Source organism: Buceros rhinoceros, unplaced genomic scaffold (genome assembly GCF_000710305.1).
Source record: "Buceros rhinoceros silvestris isolate BGI_N320 unplaced genomic scaffold, ASM71030v1 scaffold17756, whole genome shotgun sequence".
NCBI lineage: Eukaryota > Metazoa > Chordata > Aves > Bucerotiformes > Bucerotidae > Buceros > Buceros rhinoceros.
In genome coordinates, this window is record NW_010418315.1 from 9,124 (window position 1) to 28,012 (window position 18,889).

The window sequence follows — 18,889 nt, forward strand, 5'->3', positions numbered from 1 at the left end:
CTAAAACTATGCACTTGAGGTTCCAATCTACTGAGTATGGAAACTGGAAATTTTTTTCAAAGCAATGGTTATATACTGTAAAGGAATAGCTTTCAGTTAACAACAACAATAAAAACCTCTGTACTACTGTTAAATTTGATACTTGAATAGTGAGTTAAGAACCCTATCTCACTTCTGTAGTGATTACTTCTATAAAATACAGAAGGCATAAAGCTCACTAGTGAGTGCTGCTGTATTGTATTCAGAAGCAGCAGGAAAGAGGAGATTACAGCAGATTTCACTGAAGAGTAACAGCAGTGTGACAAAATGTAACATTTGTTTAGCTTCCAGGAAAAAAGACGACAAAGCTTTGGGTCCCAGATGAGGAAGTGTCTCCTGAAACGCTTGTTAAAGTAAGTATCACTTACTATATTTTCTCATGATTGTATGTGTAATACTTAAAGGAAGTTAAATGTATGGATTCCCAAAGCTGTCAACCACTGTTTCCTTGCCAGCTTTCTAAAATAAAAAGAATTTAACTGTTTTTAAATTGAGCATCTTAGCAGAATACACTTTTTTGGATTGCCAGAATAAAAGAAGTTGCTTTTGGGAGCTGCTTTTTTTTTTGGTTTTTTTTTTACTTTTGCAAATAAATTTACGTAAACACTTACTTACTTGAGTTTTTATTACAGCTTTTTATAGGCTTAGGTTTTGTGTGCAACACTTAAGTATTCCTGATATTATCATAGTTAAAGTAAAACGATTTTTTCCCCCTCTTGTTTAACATAGGAGTTAAATACCATAGAGACTTGGTTTACAAGTCTTCCCTTTTTATTTTGAATTTTTAGGACATTCCCAGAAACTTCAAGTGCTGTTTTGGAATAAAAATTAATTGGGTTTGGAGTTGTCATTTTCCTCAAATGAATAAATGTGTTACATTGCTTTTCTCTGTGTACAATGTGTGTTAGAGAAAAACCTAGATTTAAGAAAAAAAAATCCTTTAAAGTTATGAGGTGTTTGGGTTTTTTTTTTTCATCTTAAACTTCTTTTTTTGGAGTAAGTTTATTATTACATTTTCTGGACTTGGTGATAGATATTACCACTCAATTTTTCACTCCACCAGAAATGCTCCTGTGGAAAATACACCCTGTGTCTGTATTTGGTTTTAAATACCCTTTCTTCAGAACAGGGATAGATTATGCTTTCACATTTTCTTTCAGAATTAGAAAGATGCATGTACTTTGTAGCATGCCATTTCTAAGTTAATTATAGCAGTCATTTAATTCCCAATGCCTTTTGAATAAAGTTGTTCTGATGTTTTTTAAAAGTTCTTTGCCTTCTCTCTTGAAGTTATTAAACCCTTTGTAGCTTACCTTCTTCTCTGCTGGTTTAGTAAGTACTTTGGTTTCCAGCTCACTACAGAACTCATTCCTGGAAATGTTCAGTTGTGTTTGGAGTTGATTTGTTAGCTTTTAATTCATTTGACTACAGCAAGGATATTTTTTGTATTCATGTAATTCCATAGTTACACAATGCCCTCAAGAAACTGTTAGAAGAATGCTTGATACTTTTGATTGCATGAACTGCTAGTTTTTCAGTAATTATACGTGTAACTTGAAGTAGTAAATAGTTTTTCTTAATTTTTTAAACTCTTTGTGAAACTGTTATCTCTCTCTAAAATGTGCTTTTATGTTGATAAAACTTTCCAAACAATTGGCTATTTGGAAAGGAACTGGCTTTATAGAAAATCTTAAGGCAATTTGAAGTTGAAACCAAGCCTGAAAACTGTAAGAAGCATTTATTGGCAAGTGAAAACAGGATATTGTGGAAATTGATTTGCAAATTTAATTAGCATTTTTTACCACTGAGAAGCCTATATTTAATGAATGCTGCAGGCCCACACCATTAGTTTAGAAATGATTTCTCTCTGTCAGTGTATTTTTTTTTTCACTCTGGTTGTAAAAGCCCTCCTCTCTCTTTGTAACATAGTTGTATAGCATATCTAAGTTTAAGTATGAAAGGGGGAAGGACTGAAGATGGCAAAACTGTGATATCATCCAGCATAACAGATGTAGACTGATACAGGCTAGCCTTAGTTTTGGATGCTAAACCTTAAATGAAATGATTTCTTTTCAGAAAAGTTTCAGCAGAGTATTAAATATGAATTGAATTAATTGTTGTATGAGTTAGACTTGAATTCCTACGTCTGGTGCTTGACTATCTGCTCTAAAACAGTAACCTCTCTTGACACTGAGCAGTACTGAACATGTACCATGCAGTGGATTGAGACTTATGTTGCAGCAGTGATATTTCTTGTTTTCTTCTATGTACACTGCAAGATAAGGTTTCTATCCTATTTCTCTAACTCTGCTTTCAGTGGGTGTTGTTTCACTTTTCACTGCTGGTTTCTCCCTGCAGTATTTGTGGCTCTGAAAAGCCGTAGAAACCTGAGCTAGCTGTTGTTATAACGTTGATGCAGTAGGAAGACAGTGTTTCAAGGACCACTATCCTTTTACAATGGAGGCATGATGAAACCTCTAGATCAGAGACAAGGGTTATAACTCTTTGTGGATTATTTTTGTTAATTTTAATCTTAAAAATTAATACTTATTCACGACTGGCACTTTATGTAAAGCTAGTAGTTAATGGCAGTTTTCTCTATCAGATCTGTCATGTTATAGTCACTACCTCAAAAATAAATTAAAACGTCCTATCGTTTTTGCTTGCACTTCAAATACATGCACCTCATGTTGTGCTGCCAAGTTGAGTACAAGGCAGTCATTTGTGGCCTTTGATATGGTTCTGACCAATGTTGTATTTTGACTTTACTGATACTTGCATGTTGTGTGTAGTATTTTTTAATCTCAGAGAATAATTATAGGCTCATGGGACACAACTTGAAAAAAGAGGTTCAGACCGGATATAAGGAAAAAAACCCGGGGACAGTCAGGCAGTGGAACAGGTTGCCAAGAGAGCCTGTGCAATCCCAGTACTTGAAGCTTTTGACAGAACAATGGGTAAAACTGAAACCAACATGATTTGAATTCATAGCAGACCTTGATTTAAGTGGGAGATTGGACTGGAGACTTCCTGACACTCCTTCCAACTGGAATTATCCTTTGATAGTTTTCCTATTTGGCTGCAAAGAAAAAAATTAAAACATGAGAGCAATGCAAACTCATGTCACATTTGATTAAGTCTTCAGGTAGCCAGAAGCAGTGACTGGGGGAATTCTCATACCCTGTACCAAGTTCATGCCAGTGTTTAATTCTGAAGGATTGCTGGAATGTCAACCCAACATTGTTAACACCAGCAAAGAAATGGGGAACATAGAAGGGTCAGAGGAAAATTCTGAAGGAGTTGGGATTAGGATTTGCTACTTGAAAGGAAGACTAGAGGAGATTCAGACAGTAAAATGGAGGGAATTGTGGAGGGGAAAAGAGAGAAGCAAAGATTAAAACTGAAATTGCTCAGGAGCCGACCAGAGATGTCAAGGCACAAGACAGCATGTGGCTGTTCCTTGGCTGAATATTCATTTACTTGAAGACCAAACAGAACTAGTATATATCCATCCTCCCAGCAAATGGGAGGCACTAATGCTTACAGTTATTGGTTTTGACATGAAGAAGCTGAACTGGTAAGCTGTCAGAAGATCCACTGCTGTTGCTATTGCTGCTGCTATTATTATTATTGTTATTCTTACTATTATGATGATGATATTATTATTACTGGTATTATTATTTTGGTATTATTATTATATTGGTTTTATTGAGACTAAAATCTTCTGGTGGATATTAAAGCTGTTTCAAGTGAAAGACTCTCTGAAAGCTAGGGCAAGACAATTTTATTTCTATTCCACAAAATCCATTTGCATTTTGAGTTCCGAGTAACAAACATCCTAACTCTTCCGGGTGTTACCCAATAGAATTAGAATTCTGTAGGTGGAGTAAGTGGCCCACAGTGCTAAAAAATAAACTCGTATATAGATGACAGTCCTAGAACTTAGATCTGAAGGGTCCATTTTGATCAGTTTGTTACATGAAATTCATCATACAGTTGATCTATTCCATTCGGTGATATTGTGAATGTTTATATAAAGTTTTTAGAACTGCCTTCCCCATTAAGGAGAAAATTCAAAGTTAACTGTGTACAAAGTGTCTTAGTTTTTCTAAAGTTTTTGGGTTTTGTGTTTTGAACTTTGGGTTTTGGTGTTTTCATTTGTTTGTTTTTGCCATTTCATTTATTCTTTTTTCCCAAGGCTGTCTAAGTGATTCAGAAGAGCATTTTCATTTGCATTGAGAGGTTACTGCTTTTTCTGTTTTATCATCTCTGCTCTTAATATAGAAGGAAAACAAAAGGACAAAGGGATTCAAATACTAAAACAAACTTAATCTCCAAATTCATGCATTATTTTCACTAAAGAAATGTGAAATTATTCAGTGTTTTATGATAGCTGCTAGATTCTGCATACTTTTAGAAGCTTGCCTCAATACACTTGATGTTTCTGTTGGCAAAAGACAAGTTATCCTCAGTAACAGGCTTTGAGGCTTTTCTTTAAATAGCCATGAAAGTAACACTGTTTTCCAGGATGAGGTATCTTAATACACATTGATATTCTAACAGTCAAAATGTTGTATGAAGTGTTTTAATTTACATTTCTTAAATTTAACTCAGATATAACATCTATAAATAAAGAACACTAATTACAGGAATACAGGAAGATGAAAATGTGTTATGCTTTTTGATCCGGTAACATTTTCTTCAGTATAAAGTGTTTTGCCTATTTCACAGTGTTTAGTGGATGTAAGCTCAATTAAGGTAACATTTTCACAGATCAGAATATGTGATTGCTTAGTAGAAGAAACTATTCAAACTTAATGTATGATATTTATTTGCCGTAATAAATGCTTGAGACTTTCAGTGAAAAGTTGCTGTCTAGTTAACTTTCAGCATTTAAATGTTTTGCTGCTAATATTCATAGCAGCAAAAACACTTGGTAATTTCTGTGTAATTAAATTAAGATACAGATTATTTTTAAAACGAGGCTCATGGTGTGATTTGACTTCTGCATATCCAATTTTTTTTCAGATTCAGGCCATCAAGATGATGGTTCGATGGTTGCTAGGAATGAAGAACAACCACAGCAAGTCAGGAACTTCTACTCTGAGGCTGCTAACAACAATATTACACAGTGATGGAGATTTAACAGAGCAGGGGAAAATTAGGTGTGTAACAAATAGTAATGTTTCGATGTCTGTGATGATGCGATGGGAAGAGTTTTAGCTAAAGTAGTACATAAACTATTCTGTTAGACTGCTTTACAATTTATAAATCTTACTTCATAAGAACTAATGGTAAGCTTGGCTTTATTTCATCAGAAGTTTGAGTCTCGGTGTCTCAGTTTTAACACTGTAGATATAGCTGTATTTTAATGGTTTTAATCTTCTTTGTTATATCTCTGTTTTCAGAGAGCCATTTCTCATATTGCAAGAATAATCTGTGTAAATTCCTCTTTCAGATTGAAAATTTGTTTTATTTTTTCATGCAGCTTGTTCATCCTGATGTACCGATTGTTGTGTATGTCAAAGGCCAATAGGCAGGCTTTCTGATAAAAAATAGTAAGTTGTGGTAAATCAGGTGGGAATAGTTAGTACGGAAGGTACTTCTGCTTGAAGGCAGACTAATCTTTTGAGGCCTATAAAAGTGAGAGGGAAGTGTGTAAAGAGGATTAAGCGTCAATAAATAATTTACCTTTTAGGTGATGATTAGGCAACTTGTTTTTGTGGGTATTTTCTTAATCCTCTGTGGTAGAAGTGACAAGCTGTCAGACACTATTACTTGCCAAACACTGAAAATTTTAGCTCTACGAAGCCATTAAGGGCATGGGTGGATTACGCCAGTTTGAGTAAAAAGGTTTTAATTCTTAGGTAGAATTTAATGTTACACAATGATTATGCAGATAGAATCTGTGTTGTGTGTGCAAAATTGCAAACCTGAGAGTTGTCTAGTGTATTATATATTACACAGCAACTATGTAGTCTTAAAGTTCCTTGTTAATAAATTCTGTAATATGGCCATTCCTAGCCGTTACAAGGGAGTTAGGTGGCAGTAATTCAACATAACTCTCGGAGCATGTTGTTAGCTTACCCAGTAGTTTGTGAATAGATCAGTTCTGTAGGTCCTGTGAGGTTTTTATGCTTAAAGTGATGATTCCTTACTGTCCGTGTTTTAGAAATGTAATTTTCCCATGGTTTTTGTACTCAAAACTATAAACAATAATAGAAACTATTTATAAATATGTGGTTGGTTGTTGTCCATTATTAAAGTTAATGGAGAGCTGGGGATACTTTTAGGGGAGAGAGAAAGCTGCAATTGACACGTGAGGTTGCTCTGTGCTAAAAGCAACACTTCAACCCTAGGCCTTGGAGCTCTGCCTGAGGGATGGATGATGAGCCAGCTGAGAGCTTGTAGGTTAGGATTAAAGATCAGGCTGGTATGGGTGACATTGTAGTGTGTGTCAGCTGTACGACCCCTGACCGAAAAAGGGAAGTGGATGAGGCCTATAAGCAGCATGAACAGAAGTATCTTACAGGCTACGTGAGGTCTCTGAGGGGCAGCCTGTACTGTGCTGGTCCAGTGTGCAGCTAAAAATGTTTCACACTCATGTGGAACTTTCAGGAAGTTTCAGTTAATACTTTCATGTTAAGTTGCGGCAAGGTGATAGGTATGTGGTAATAGGTTGTAAAATGTGATGACATGGAGAATACTTTTGATTTGAAGTTACTTCTGCTATTGATTTCGGGTGGGGGGCGAGCGTGTCGGCGGTGGGGCAGAGTCCATGGAAACTTTTCCTTCTTTTTAAAGTACCTGCTTTTCAGTAATGCAAACTTACTGGGATTTAAGACAAATAATTACATAATTAATCCATGTGCTTGTTTTTCAGTAAACCTGATATGTCTCGGTTGAGGCTGGCTGCAGGGAACGCTATTGTGAAGTTGGCACAGGAACCTTGTTACCATGAAATCATCACCTTAGAACAGTACCAGCTGTGTGCGCTGGCCATAAATGTAAGGAAATTAGGTGGGACTTGTGGGTTATCAGCAAGTGTATAAGTGTATATGGTTTTTGTTCTGTATGTTGTGCATATTTCTGCTAATCTGATTTTATGCAAAACATTCAGCCTTGGCATGAATTTCTTTTCCTAATATGTAATCCTGAAAACTGTGTGAGAATTAGATCTACCATACTGGGTTGCCCAGTGGGGGGAATGCTAACTTAAAGTAGTGAAATGTTAGAATATTGATAAATCAAGGAATTCAATATTGATATACAGTAATAACTCAGCTGTATTATGACATTATTAGAAGTTGAAATGAAGTATGTTGGACTGTGGTGACAACAGTGACTTGATTTCTTGATACCTGGGTAGAATATTTTTGGTACCCAGAGGTCTGCGAAGATGGTTGGCACCCTTTAAATATTAGAAGAGATAGGGAGAGATTTCTTGGATGTTGGAATTTTCATCCTTAATTTCTGCTTGTCGCTCCGAAGTAGCAGAAAGGAAATAACTTTCAAATCGTTATTAGAGATTTAGACATCCTCTGTGTTCCTGTCCAGTAGACTCAGCAAATTCTGCAGAAATTGATTCACTCCTCTAGAGTAAGGTAATCTTGGAGGGGCTTAGCTGGTGTTAACTTGTGTAACTGCTGGTATTCTCTTGACTTCACGGAAGAAATTCTCTGGAGGGAATCCCTTCCAGAAGATACTTTCAGTAATAATTCCACTCTAGACCTTAATCTCTGTCGCTGGCTAAAGCTTTAAAAGCTGCTACCCATTTTAAATGTCAGAAGATGTGAAATTGGCATTTAGTAATAGAAAATACAGAGTATAGCTCCTGCGTGCATATTGTTTCTTTTCATATGGAGTATGTTTTTAAGTTCTTTAAGTTGTTTGGAGTTGGGTACAGTTAGGCTAGAAAAAATCATTTATATATCAGAATAATTCAGTCTGTATTAGGCTCGTGTGTTGTTTTAACAATGTCTACATGAATTTTAAGCTTCTTCGTGCCTATGGAAAGGAGCCCTTAGTCAGTTCCCAAATGCTATGAAAAAAAAAAGGGAACAAAACTTAAAATTACTTAAGCAGATGAAATCTAACAAAAATGCAGGCGAACTTCAGTGGCAGTAACTGAAGATCTTTACACCCAAACCACAGATTGGCACTTTTCATACTCCTGTTCTAAAACCTAATAGAAATGTTAGTTTTGTGTCAAAATGAGTTTTAAAGACTTTTACAATTCAGAACAAAATCAGTAGAGAGTAAAATAGCCACTTAGTTCAATGACAAGTAAGATCTGTCTGTCTTCCAGAAAGAATACTCTAGATGGATAATATCATGCCAGACTAGCCTTGACAATACTGTCCTTGCATGTTCTGTTTTATTCTGATCCCAGTGATCAAAATCTGTTATTTCTCTCCTCTGGCAAATTTTTGTTTATTGCAAGTGTTGACTTTGCAGTTCTCCTGTATCAGAATTTGCCTTCATCATGTTGACTCTCTTCAGTAAGTTGGTGCAAGCTATATTGTGCAAAGCCCGTGGTTTCATCACTGTCTCTCACTTTCTTATTTGCTTCTTATTTTCTTATTTTATCAATCTCAACTGCTTGTAGATATTTTGCTGTCTTTAGGTCTAATGCTTACCTCCCCTCAATTTTTGAAAGGGAATTTTGAGAGAAGAGATTTAAGTTAGAAGAACATAAGGTCATCAACACTTAAAACAAGTTACTGTCACATCTTTCAACAGAATCATAGAAAAGTTTGGGTTGGAAGCAACCTCTCAAGTTCATCTCATTCCAACCCCCCTGCCATGGGCAGGGATGTCTTCCACTAGATCAGGTTGCTAAATGCCCCATCATACCTGGCCTTGAACACTTACAGTGATGGGACATCCACAGCTTCTGTGGGCAACCTTTGTAAAGAATTTCTTCCTCATGTCCAAAATAAACCTACCCTCTTTTAGTTTGAAACTGTAACCCCTTGTCCTCTCACAGCAGGCCCTGCTAAAAAGCCTGTCCCCTTCTTTCTTGTAGGCCTCCTTCATATATTGAAAGGTCACAACAAGGTCTCCCTGGAGCTTTCTCCAACCTGAACAACCGCAATTCTCTCAGCCTTTCTTCATAGGAGAGGTGCTCAAACCCTCTGACCGCTTTTTTGTGGTCCTTCTCTGGACCCTCTCCAAAAGGTTCATGTCCTTCTTATGCTGAGGACTCCAGAGCTGGATGAGCTGGATGCCAGACTCCAGATGGGGATCTCACCAGAGCAGAGTAGAGGGGCAAAATCACCTCCCTCGACCTGCTGGCCATGCTTTTTTAGATGCAGCCCAGGATGCAATTGACTTTCTGGGCTGTGCGTGCATGTTACTGGTTGGTGTCCAGTTTTTCATCCACGTGTGTCCCCAAGTCCTTCTCTGTGGGGCTGTTCTCAATCTCTTCATCCCTCAACCTGTATTGATACTGGGGATTGCCCTGAGCCAGGTGCAGGACTTGCACTTGGCCTTGTTGAACCTTGTAAGGTTCACATAGGTCTACTCCTCAAGCCTGTCAAGATTTGTCTGGATGGCATCCCTTCCCTCTAGTGTATCAGCTACCCGAGTCAGCTTGGTGTCATCCACAGACTTGCTGAGAAGTGTGCTCAATCGTGCTATCAGTGTCATTAATGATGTTGAACAGTACTGGTCCCAGTATTGACCCAGAGAGACGCCTCTTGTTACCAGTCTCCATTTGGACATTGAATTTCTGACTGCAGTTCTTTGGACTCAGCCACCCAGCCAATTTCTTAGCCATTGAATAGTCCATGTATGAAACTCCTATCTCTCCAATTCAGAGACACGAATACTGTGTGATACCTTGTCAAAGACCTTATGGAACTTCAGGTAGATGACATCAGTTGCTCTTCTCTTATCCGCCTACGCAGACACTCCATTGTACAGACATGAATTATTCTTTGTGAAGAAGCCATGTTGGCTGTCTGTAATCAGTTCTTCGTGGATATCCTTATGCCTTAACATAGCTTCCCAGAGGATCTGTTCCACTATAGAATCACCTTTGTTTCTCCTCATTTATTGATGTTTCTTTGCCCTTTATGACTTCCTTACTTGTTTACTAGAATTTAGATTGAAAGCTCTGTCAGAACAGGAGTTCACTCTTCTCTGCAGCTCCTAATAGATTTTTGAATACTGAATCATAACTCTTCTTGAGTCTTCTTGACGTCTTCTGCTGTTTTCTTTCTCTCTGCCCGGCTATTGAGTTCAGATCCTCAGATGCAGAGTAACTGTAATGGTTTCAGTGACTTAAAAGTGGTACTGTATTAATCTCCGATGGAAACCATCCGTATGTTTGGTTTTCAGATATTGGCACGTGTACATATGCATACACATATTTTTATGCTTAGAATGTTTACTACTGGAATACATTTATTGATGGCAGACACTGATTATTCTAAATATTTATTCATTCTTAACACTGTTAAGTCTAGCCACAAATTGGGACATTCAGGTTGTGTCAAGGCCAACTCTAGTATTCTGTAATTTAATTTCTAGCAAATTTTCTTTAAGTGAACAGATCAGGAAGCAGATTAAAGGAAGAGGAAGAGCTTAATTTTTCAGATCTGCAACAGTTGCACAGGTTCTGCTAAGGTTCTGTACTGGCTATTTGTTTTTACTCTGAGACTACCATTTTGAAATACGGAATGATTAGAGCACACAATGCTTAATGAATTAAGTGTTGTCACTAACTGCTGTATTAAAGTTGCATTGGTAAACAAAGACTTTGTGATGAATAAATGCATATAGTCATTTAAAAAAAAAATTATATATGTGTTTTGGCCAAACATGTAAACTCACCAACAGTTCTGTGATCTGCAGAAGAAATGTCGATATCAGCAGAGCTTCACATTGATCTATAATAACAAAATATAATAACTGTAATAATAAAATAATTTAGTATAGTGTTGCTTCAATATTTAACAGACTTTAAGGCCAGATTTAAGATCTAATAACTTTGCTGTTGAAAATGCAATTTTATTTAGAACAAATCTATGCTTTTAAATGGTGAACTTCTGATAAATTAGCTTTCAGTTCGGGAAGCAGAATCATAAAATTGGGCTAATGTGTGGCTTTTATTTGTATGCAGTAAAAAAGGGTTGATCCCCCTTCTCATTGAACTAGTGTAACTGAGCTTAATTTAAGGTTATTCTCAATATTAAAAGATAAGGAAATAATAATCATTGCAGTTTGTGCCACGTGACACCATCAGTAGCAATGACCTTTGTCCTCTGAGTCAAAGATGACATGTCTCCTTGTTAGGAGACCATCTAGGCACAGGTCTCATCCAAGCTTTCCAAAGACTTTTAGACTTCGGTGGTGTTACTGAGCAGAGAGTTCTATCAAACCATCTACTGGGAGGGTGATTTGCTATAAAGAGGCAGTAGATCTTGAGTAGGTCTCACAGTTTGGGTTTGTGGTCTTGGGTTGCTTCAACTCAGGCTACAGCAGGCATTTCAGGGTTTTAGTCTGTAGAGGAAGGCTGTAGACTGAAGCACAGAAGCGAAAATGGAGCTTGATGAAATTCTGATTTTAATTTTTTCAGTGGGGAAGAGGGTGGCTTGTTTTATCTAATACATGATCCTTTTGATGCCATTTGTGAATTTAGAAGAGTCAGTGTTACCAAAGGCTAAGTTTTGTCTCTGCACTTGTTGGCTGATACCTGGAAACCGTCTTCAATTTTTCCTGGTTTCAGAACTGTTATTTGACTAAAATAGCTGTTTATTCCTGTTAATGCGTGGATTTTTTTTTCATATTTAGAGTTAACCAGTCTTTCCTCTTCATCTTTTTTTGGCTTAAAAATTTTAAATCTTGTTTTGGGTTAAATATGCCAATCTCATTTGGTGGCCCTATTTGCCGTATGCTTTTCTGGACATTTTGTTCTCTTTTCCACACTTGCTTCTGTTAATCTTCTGTGGCCTTTGAACACACCACAAACCATTTAGTAACAATGGTGTCTTAAAGTATGTAGGTTATATTCATATGGAGAATTTTAAGGTCCATATCTTTCCTGGAATTATGTTAATAAATTATAGAAGTACATTTGCCATCTTCATATTATTTTACTTTTGTGTTATTGACACAACTATGAGACACAGGTTATTCTCTTCCTGTCATAGTCAGGAAGACTATGGTCATAGTTCATAACAGAAATGCTTGGTCGTCTCTTCAGTGTTTGACCTCATCTGGAAGTTCTGTGGAATTTTGTTCTATTTCTAATGTTAACGGCTTGATGAAAATTTGTGAAATCACAGCAATAAAGTGGTTACTGGTGTATAAATGCTGTTTCAGTGCAGATCTTTGACTTTGGTTTCACAAAGCAAGTGGTCCTGTTGTTTACATTTCGTTAACTCCATGACTCAGTACTGTGCTAAATTAGGCCTTGGGTCCTGAGTGTGATACCTTCCCGTGCGGTTTGTTCCCGTGAACCTGAGCTTCTCTCTCGACCCTAAGGGAAGCTTCAGCTGATTAATTCAATGTAATTGCTCTGAATTGGCATTAAAATACATTCTTACAATCCTGGTGTTTGGCATATTTACCCAGGCTTCCATGGTTTATTTCACAGTCTATATTATTTGTCTAAAAGTTTACTGTTACTTTTTTTGTGTTTTGTTAATAGGATGAGTGTTATCAAGTGAGACAAATATTTGCCCAGAAACTTCACAAAGGCCTTTCTAGACTACGGCTGCCACTGGAATATATGGCTATTTGTGCACTGTGTGCAAAAGATCCCGTGAAAGAAAGAAGAGCTCATGCTAGGCAGAGCCTTGTGAAGAACATAAATGTCAGAAGGGAATATCTGAAGCAACATGCGGCAGTTAGTGGTAAGAGAATAGAAAACACTTTTTGATACAGGCAAATGTAAATGGGAGTGGACTGTGAAAGTATTGAGGGTTTTCTGGTTTTACACACAGAATGACTTTAAGTCTCACTTATAGGTACTTAATGAAAACTGAAAATAGAGTCCAGATTTTCTTTTGATTTTTTTAACAGATGTTTCTGAGATGTTCCAATTTTAAAAGCTGTGCAGATGCTTGTTCCTAAGTAAATTGGAAGTGAAGTAGTTTTTTCAAGGCAGTTATGTGTACTGTTTGAACTTAATGGTTAATTATGTTGTGAGTGAAGTGACAATGATTAGCTTTGCTTCAGTAATTAATAATACGCAACCTTAATGATATAAATACTGTACTAAATTGACTGTCTTGGCACTACTATATTGAGTAGCTTCTTGTCTTACACTGGTAAAGAGCTATATTTGTAGACACTTCAGGATGAGTTTATGTAATTCTTTCTTCCCAGTGCCAGCAGTCTGATTGTGGGAATGCTTTGTGTGTTATTAGGGACTAACGTTAGCTATTTTTCTTTTATGAAATCAGCCCTTTTACCTTTTGACTTACTCAAAGCTAAATGGGTACAGTATGACATGATGGAGATAGGAACGAGTAGACCTTTATGAAGAGAAACAGGCATTTTGATTAAGAGTTTTTGAAAGTTTTATTTCTCTTGAAAGATTACTGATGGTTTGGCCTTTGTGAAATGAAGGGGATTTTTTCATCTTGCCTTTGGGATACACCAGACGTGTTTTATGATCTCACAGATGCAGTCAGATAACCAATTTCCTTCTGCATTTACAAATCACAGACTTTATATTAGACATGTCAGTCTGTGTGTGCCTTAGTCCCCTTGGAGTTTGATCAGAGAATAAGTCTGCAGAGAAATCCTTTTGTGTATTGTTAATTAGACTTAAAAAAGAAAAAAGAGCAGTGCTTTTCTCCCTTCTTGGTAACATGTAAAAAAGAAAAATCGGTTGAGCATATGCCTTAAAATCATCCAAAGACTGTTCCTCTTGAAAGTTGAAAACTCTTTTTAGTTGTGTAGGAGAAAAGTATAAGAATTCTCATATGATTAAAAGTAATTTATGATTCCAAACTGTATTAAGATAGATGCTGCAAAGTAACTATCAAAAATCTGTAGAAGAAATGGAGAGAAGCCTAGGTGCGTGTGATTCCTTTTATCCAGTAGAACCTCAAAATATGCCTGATGATTTCTTTTTTTTTTTTTTTTTTTTTTTTTTTTTTTTTTTTTTTTTTTTTTTTAATCCTTGGTGAAAGACTTGCCTTGATTGATGCCATTGATTTGATATGTACGATTATCTGTGAGGAGTCTGGAAGAAATACAGATTCCAAGATTTTTTTGAGGATTACAGTGTTAACTTTGTGACATTTGGCTTTACCAGTCTGAGCTTTTAACAAATAAAACGTCTTGGGCCGTTTGCATCTTAAAAAATCATTATTGCAGTAGTACTGCTGAAGCTCAGTTCTGTTAAGATCATATTATTTAAACCTCTATGTGTCTCCCTCTGTCATTCCTCCTACTGTCCATGCAGTAGTAATGACGGTAGTACCTCCTTTGAAAGGCTTCCACAGAAAACTAGAGCAGAGAATCTGAATCCTTGATTAATGCAGCTATTTTTCTGAATCTGTAAACATGTGATTTTGTGATATGTTTTTTCTTGAAAATTTGGCACAGGTGAGGAGGATATCTTTCAGATATTTTGGGGGATTTCAGCATTTGTTGACAAGATGGTTAGCTTCCTAAGGACCAGTACCAGACAGTAAAAAGCCTCATTCCTCCACACTGACCTGTCACAGGCTGACAGGCGTTACTCTCAGGCTTTTTAAGTTCTCCAAATGCTGCTCAGAGTGAAAGCCACTCAGGAGGAGACTTAACCTTGATTGTGTAGCTGTTGATAGCTTCATCTGGGTAGAAACTTGTGTTTTATGTAGGAATCTTTGTTTTCTAAGGCTGGGCTTTTACTTGCCAGTCAGTAAGTGGAAAAACTACAAGAGTAAACTGTTTTTTTAACAAGTTTGGGAGTAGGGGTTGACTGTAGCTATATCATCAAAACATGCAGCCCTGAGTGAGAGATACTTAAAATCTTGAGCGTGAAACATCTGCTCATCAACCATGAGATGCAACATCAGAAAGAAATTATAGGTCTACATGTGCCTGTACTTTATCTTAAGGTATGCCGACCTTAAATTTTGCGCTCTCCTCTGTAGTAGGAAAGCATATTTCTTGGTATGTTGTCTTTTGATGCATCTTTCTTCTGCTTTTCAGAGAAACTATTGTCACTTCTACCAGAGTACGTTGTTCCTTATACTATCCATCTTCTAGCTCATGACCCAGATTATGTCAAAGTCCAGGACATTGAACAACTCAAAGACATTAAAGAGTAAGAATACTTTTAATAGTGTTTTTCTGCCGTTAAAACAATCTAACTTTATTCTAAGTGAAATATTTTTTTCATTGTGGTACTCTGATACGTTGTCCAGTGCACATACTGATGACACTTATTTCTGTAAAATGTTGTGAGAGAGAGTATACATGCTTTTTCAGTGCTTGGTGATGTCTTACAGAGGAACCTTCACCTTCTGCTCATCTTACTTTCATTTTTTATTCTAAAGAATTGGTTTCCCAGAGTTATACTGGTTCAAATTCATAATGCTAGTAAAACTTAGAGTAATCCACTTTCTCAAACGTGCTTTTTTTCAAGAATTTCTTTCACGTTTTTATTCATGAGGAGTACTGTGTTTTTCCTTTAGGTGCCTGTGGTTCATACTGGAGATACTGATGGCTAAAAACGAAAACAACAGTCACGCGTTTATCAGAAAAATGGTAGAAAATATCAAACAGACTAAGGACGCACAAGGACCAGATGATCCAAAAATGAATGAAGTCAGTGATACTTTTTGAATGGAAATTGCATTTCATTCTAGCCTACTTCTGTAAATGAGTTGCCTTTTGCTTACACACCAGCTTTAGAATGTCTTTCAATAGAATTGTATGTGGGCGATAATTCATATGCTCTAACAATTATACTTATTGTAGTTTAGATGACAGTTATTTTTCCATGCTTCGGTAGATCTTGCACATTTGCAAGGAAGTTGTGATGTTTTCAAAATCCCTCTGTTTCTGTCTCAGATTACTAAATGCTAACTTTAAATATATGCGAACTATTTTTTTTCTGTTTAAATTGTGCACTAAAGTGCTTTGGAACATTTCATTTTAAAAGTGAAAGAGTAAGCTTAGTATAGGAAGAAAAATATATGCCTTAGATGTCTCAAGCATGTATTGGGTAGTGAATGTATCAAACCCTGATCTTGTTTTTAAGGTTTTTCCATTACATAACGTACAGATTTGTCACTTGTCTGCTTTTCCCACAGAGATGAGATTTTTTCTTTTTTAATTTTTTATTAGCATTACCTTGAAACCATAGTGTACCCTATTCTTAAATATAGGAAGATCATAAAAGCTAGCTCACTGTAACAGCTGGGCCTACAGTGCTTTTGTCTCTTGCTTCTATGTTTTAGTTCCCTGAGATACATGTTTATGATGCAGGCTAATGTTAAATGTTTAAGGTGATTGCTTTTCTTGTAGCTCTGTGCTCAAAAGATACTGTCTTATGTCAAGATGTGTGATGAACAAACAAAGCGTTATTTGTCTTTTTTTCCTAAATGTTATTTACAGAAACTGTACACAGTCTGTGATGTAGCAATGAACATCATTATGTCAAAGAGCACGACATACAGTTTGGAATCCCCTAAAGACCCTGTACTTCCAGCCCGGTATTTTACTCAACCCGATAAGGTACCTTGGTGTTTTAATTTTTCTTGAGATAAATCTGTTTAAATCTTTTTTACTTGTAATTCAGGTTTTTTTTCCCCAATAGTTCTTGAAACTTCAGACTTCTACATCCTATAATGTAGTTGAAAATGTGTGTATATTTTTAATAAATATTTATATATGTGTACACACACTGATTTCCTCACCCCCCTCCTGTGCCTGAGATACTGCTCTTCAGGTTTAAAGTTTCAAAAGCATAAATGCTGTAAAGAAAACCTTTAAGTACTACCTCTGAAATGTATGTATCTTCTTCATTAATTATTGCTGTGATTTGTGATTTTTTTTCACTATTATTATTATTCCCTTTTCCTTTTTTTACAGAATTTCAGTAACACCAAAAACTATCTTCCTCCGGAAATGAAGTCTTTTTTCACTCCTGGAAAGGTATGTGTGCTCTGGTGTTTGGGATGGTTTGGTTTTGGTGCTATCTCTTAAGTTTTGGTTTGGGTTTTTTTGGGTTGTGGGGTTTATTTTGTTGGTTTTGTTTTTTGTTTTTTGTTTTTTTTTTTAAGAAAACTAAGATGTAGTTAATGAAACACTTCAGGTTGAAGAAAATAGATTGTTTCTGTCCAGAGGGTTTTTATACCAAAGGTTAGCAAACAGGTAGAGGGAGAGACATAGGACAGGGGAAACTGCTACTCTCTTTGCTGGGTTGGTGTAATAGTAGGCAAAACCTGTTCTTTTTAGAGGAGAATGTCCCCCCCTACCCCAAAAAAGCCTCAAACCTGTAATATTTGCCCATTTTTCAAAATGGTTCACTTTTTTTTTTCTAGAAGACTACAATATTACATATAAAGTGACAGCTATGGAAAACCCTAATAGAAATTATTTTAAAAATCATGTAAATGAATCTTTGACAAAGCTGAATACCATTTTACAGTATCTTGTGAGATATCTGACTGTTCTATGGTTATATTAATTTGTTCTTTCTAAATGTGTATTGTATTGAATGGCAGTGTTCTTTCCTCACTAAAAGTAAACACAGGTACTCTTTAAAAAAAACTAAAATCTACTAAAGAGAAAAACAAATTGGGGTTTTCATCTGGATGAATATGTCCTGTTCTAGATTACAGGAGAAAATTCATTTGCTACCTTGCAGAAGAAATAAAAGCTCAGCATCTTCATTACCCTTAACTTTTCTAATAAAGCATTAGCTGTGAGATAGTAACTTAATAATAGAGGAGGAGTTCAAGTTAGGAAAAAACGCAGTTGTACAGGAAGATCTTTCTGATTAGAAGTCGGAAGCCAACATTGATTATTTGGAATATGTGACCAGTGTATCGCACATCTGAGTATTTGAACTCTGTAGATTAGGATTCACTTCTTATTGAAGATGCAAAAGTTTTCTGAACAGTAGTCAATATTAAGTTCTCTCATCCATTTTTTGCCATAATACATTTTTGCTAGTTTGTCCAAAACTTAATATATTAAGCGTACTGTGAAACGTGGTTTTTGCTATCACAAAAACTCAAGAATTACAGAATGCTTGTGTTTGGAAGAGACCTCTGGATGTCATCTAGTCCAAAGCCCCAGCTCTCTCAGACTTTCTCATATGAGAAATGCTCCAGTCCCTTCATCTTAATGGTCGTTTGCAGGACTCTCTCCAGTAGCTCCATTTCTCTCATCCTAATTGAAATTTTTTTTTAATCCTAAGGTAGTTTTTACGTTATTTTAAATTTCTAGCACCAGGTACTCTAGCTCCATTTTTGTCCTGAGATTTTATAAAAGCAGCAGAGGTGTATTTGACCACCAAAAATTTTCAGTTACTTCCCCGTTGTGAGAGCAATGTGAGAGTTTGTCTAGAGGCTCTTATTTTTGGGAGTGGACGTCTAGCTTGAGTGAATGTTGGTGGAGTTGGATATAAGCAGGAAACAGCATTTGAGGGCAGCAAGGCTTTGCACGTAGGTTCTTTGGTAAGGGACGAGCTGTTAGTGCAGGCCCTGTTGTGTTAGTTCCTCCTCAGTAGGAAACCCAGTCCAGTGTGAATTTGAACATTTCTGCTTTTTGAGCTCTTCCTGTTTTTCACTTACTGATTAACATTAAGTTTAAAACTTATGGATGTAAATTCTTAAACTGTGTTTCGTTATCTGAGTTCTATTTTTTTTTTTTTTTTTTTTTTCCTACT

General features: G+C 36.3%; 1 protein-coding gene across 1 annotated transcript in view; it reads left to right on the top strand.

Annotated features, from left to right (window-relative positions):
* PDS5B (PDS5, regulator of cohesion maintenance, homolog B (S. cerevisiae)) overlaps positions 1–18,889 on the top strand; it is a 38,175-nt gene that overhangs the window by 7,713 nt on the left and 11,573 nt on the right. Inside the window, exons 9-16 of the mRNA XM_010138505.1 lie at positions 324–392; positions 5,068–5,204; positions 6,923–7,046; positions 12,698–12,902; positions 15,199–15,313; positions 15,684–15,816; positions 16,609–16,728; positions 17,086–17,148. Of these exons, the coding sequence (XP_010136807.1) occupies positions 324–392; positions 5,068–5,204; positions 6,923–7,046; positions 12,698–12,902; positions 15,199–15,313; positions 15,684–15,816; positions 16,609–16,728; positions 17,086–17,148 (966 nt within the window). The remainder of the gene's footprint in view (positions 1–323; positions 393–5,067; positions 5,205–6,922; positions 7,047–12,697; positions 12,903–15,198; positions 15,314–15,683; positions 15,817–16,608; positions 16,729–17,085; positions 17,149–18,889) is intronic.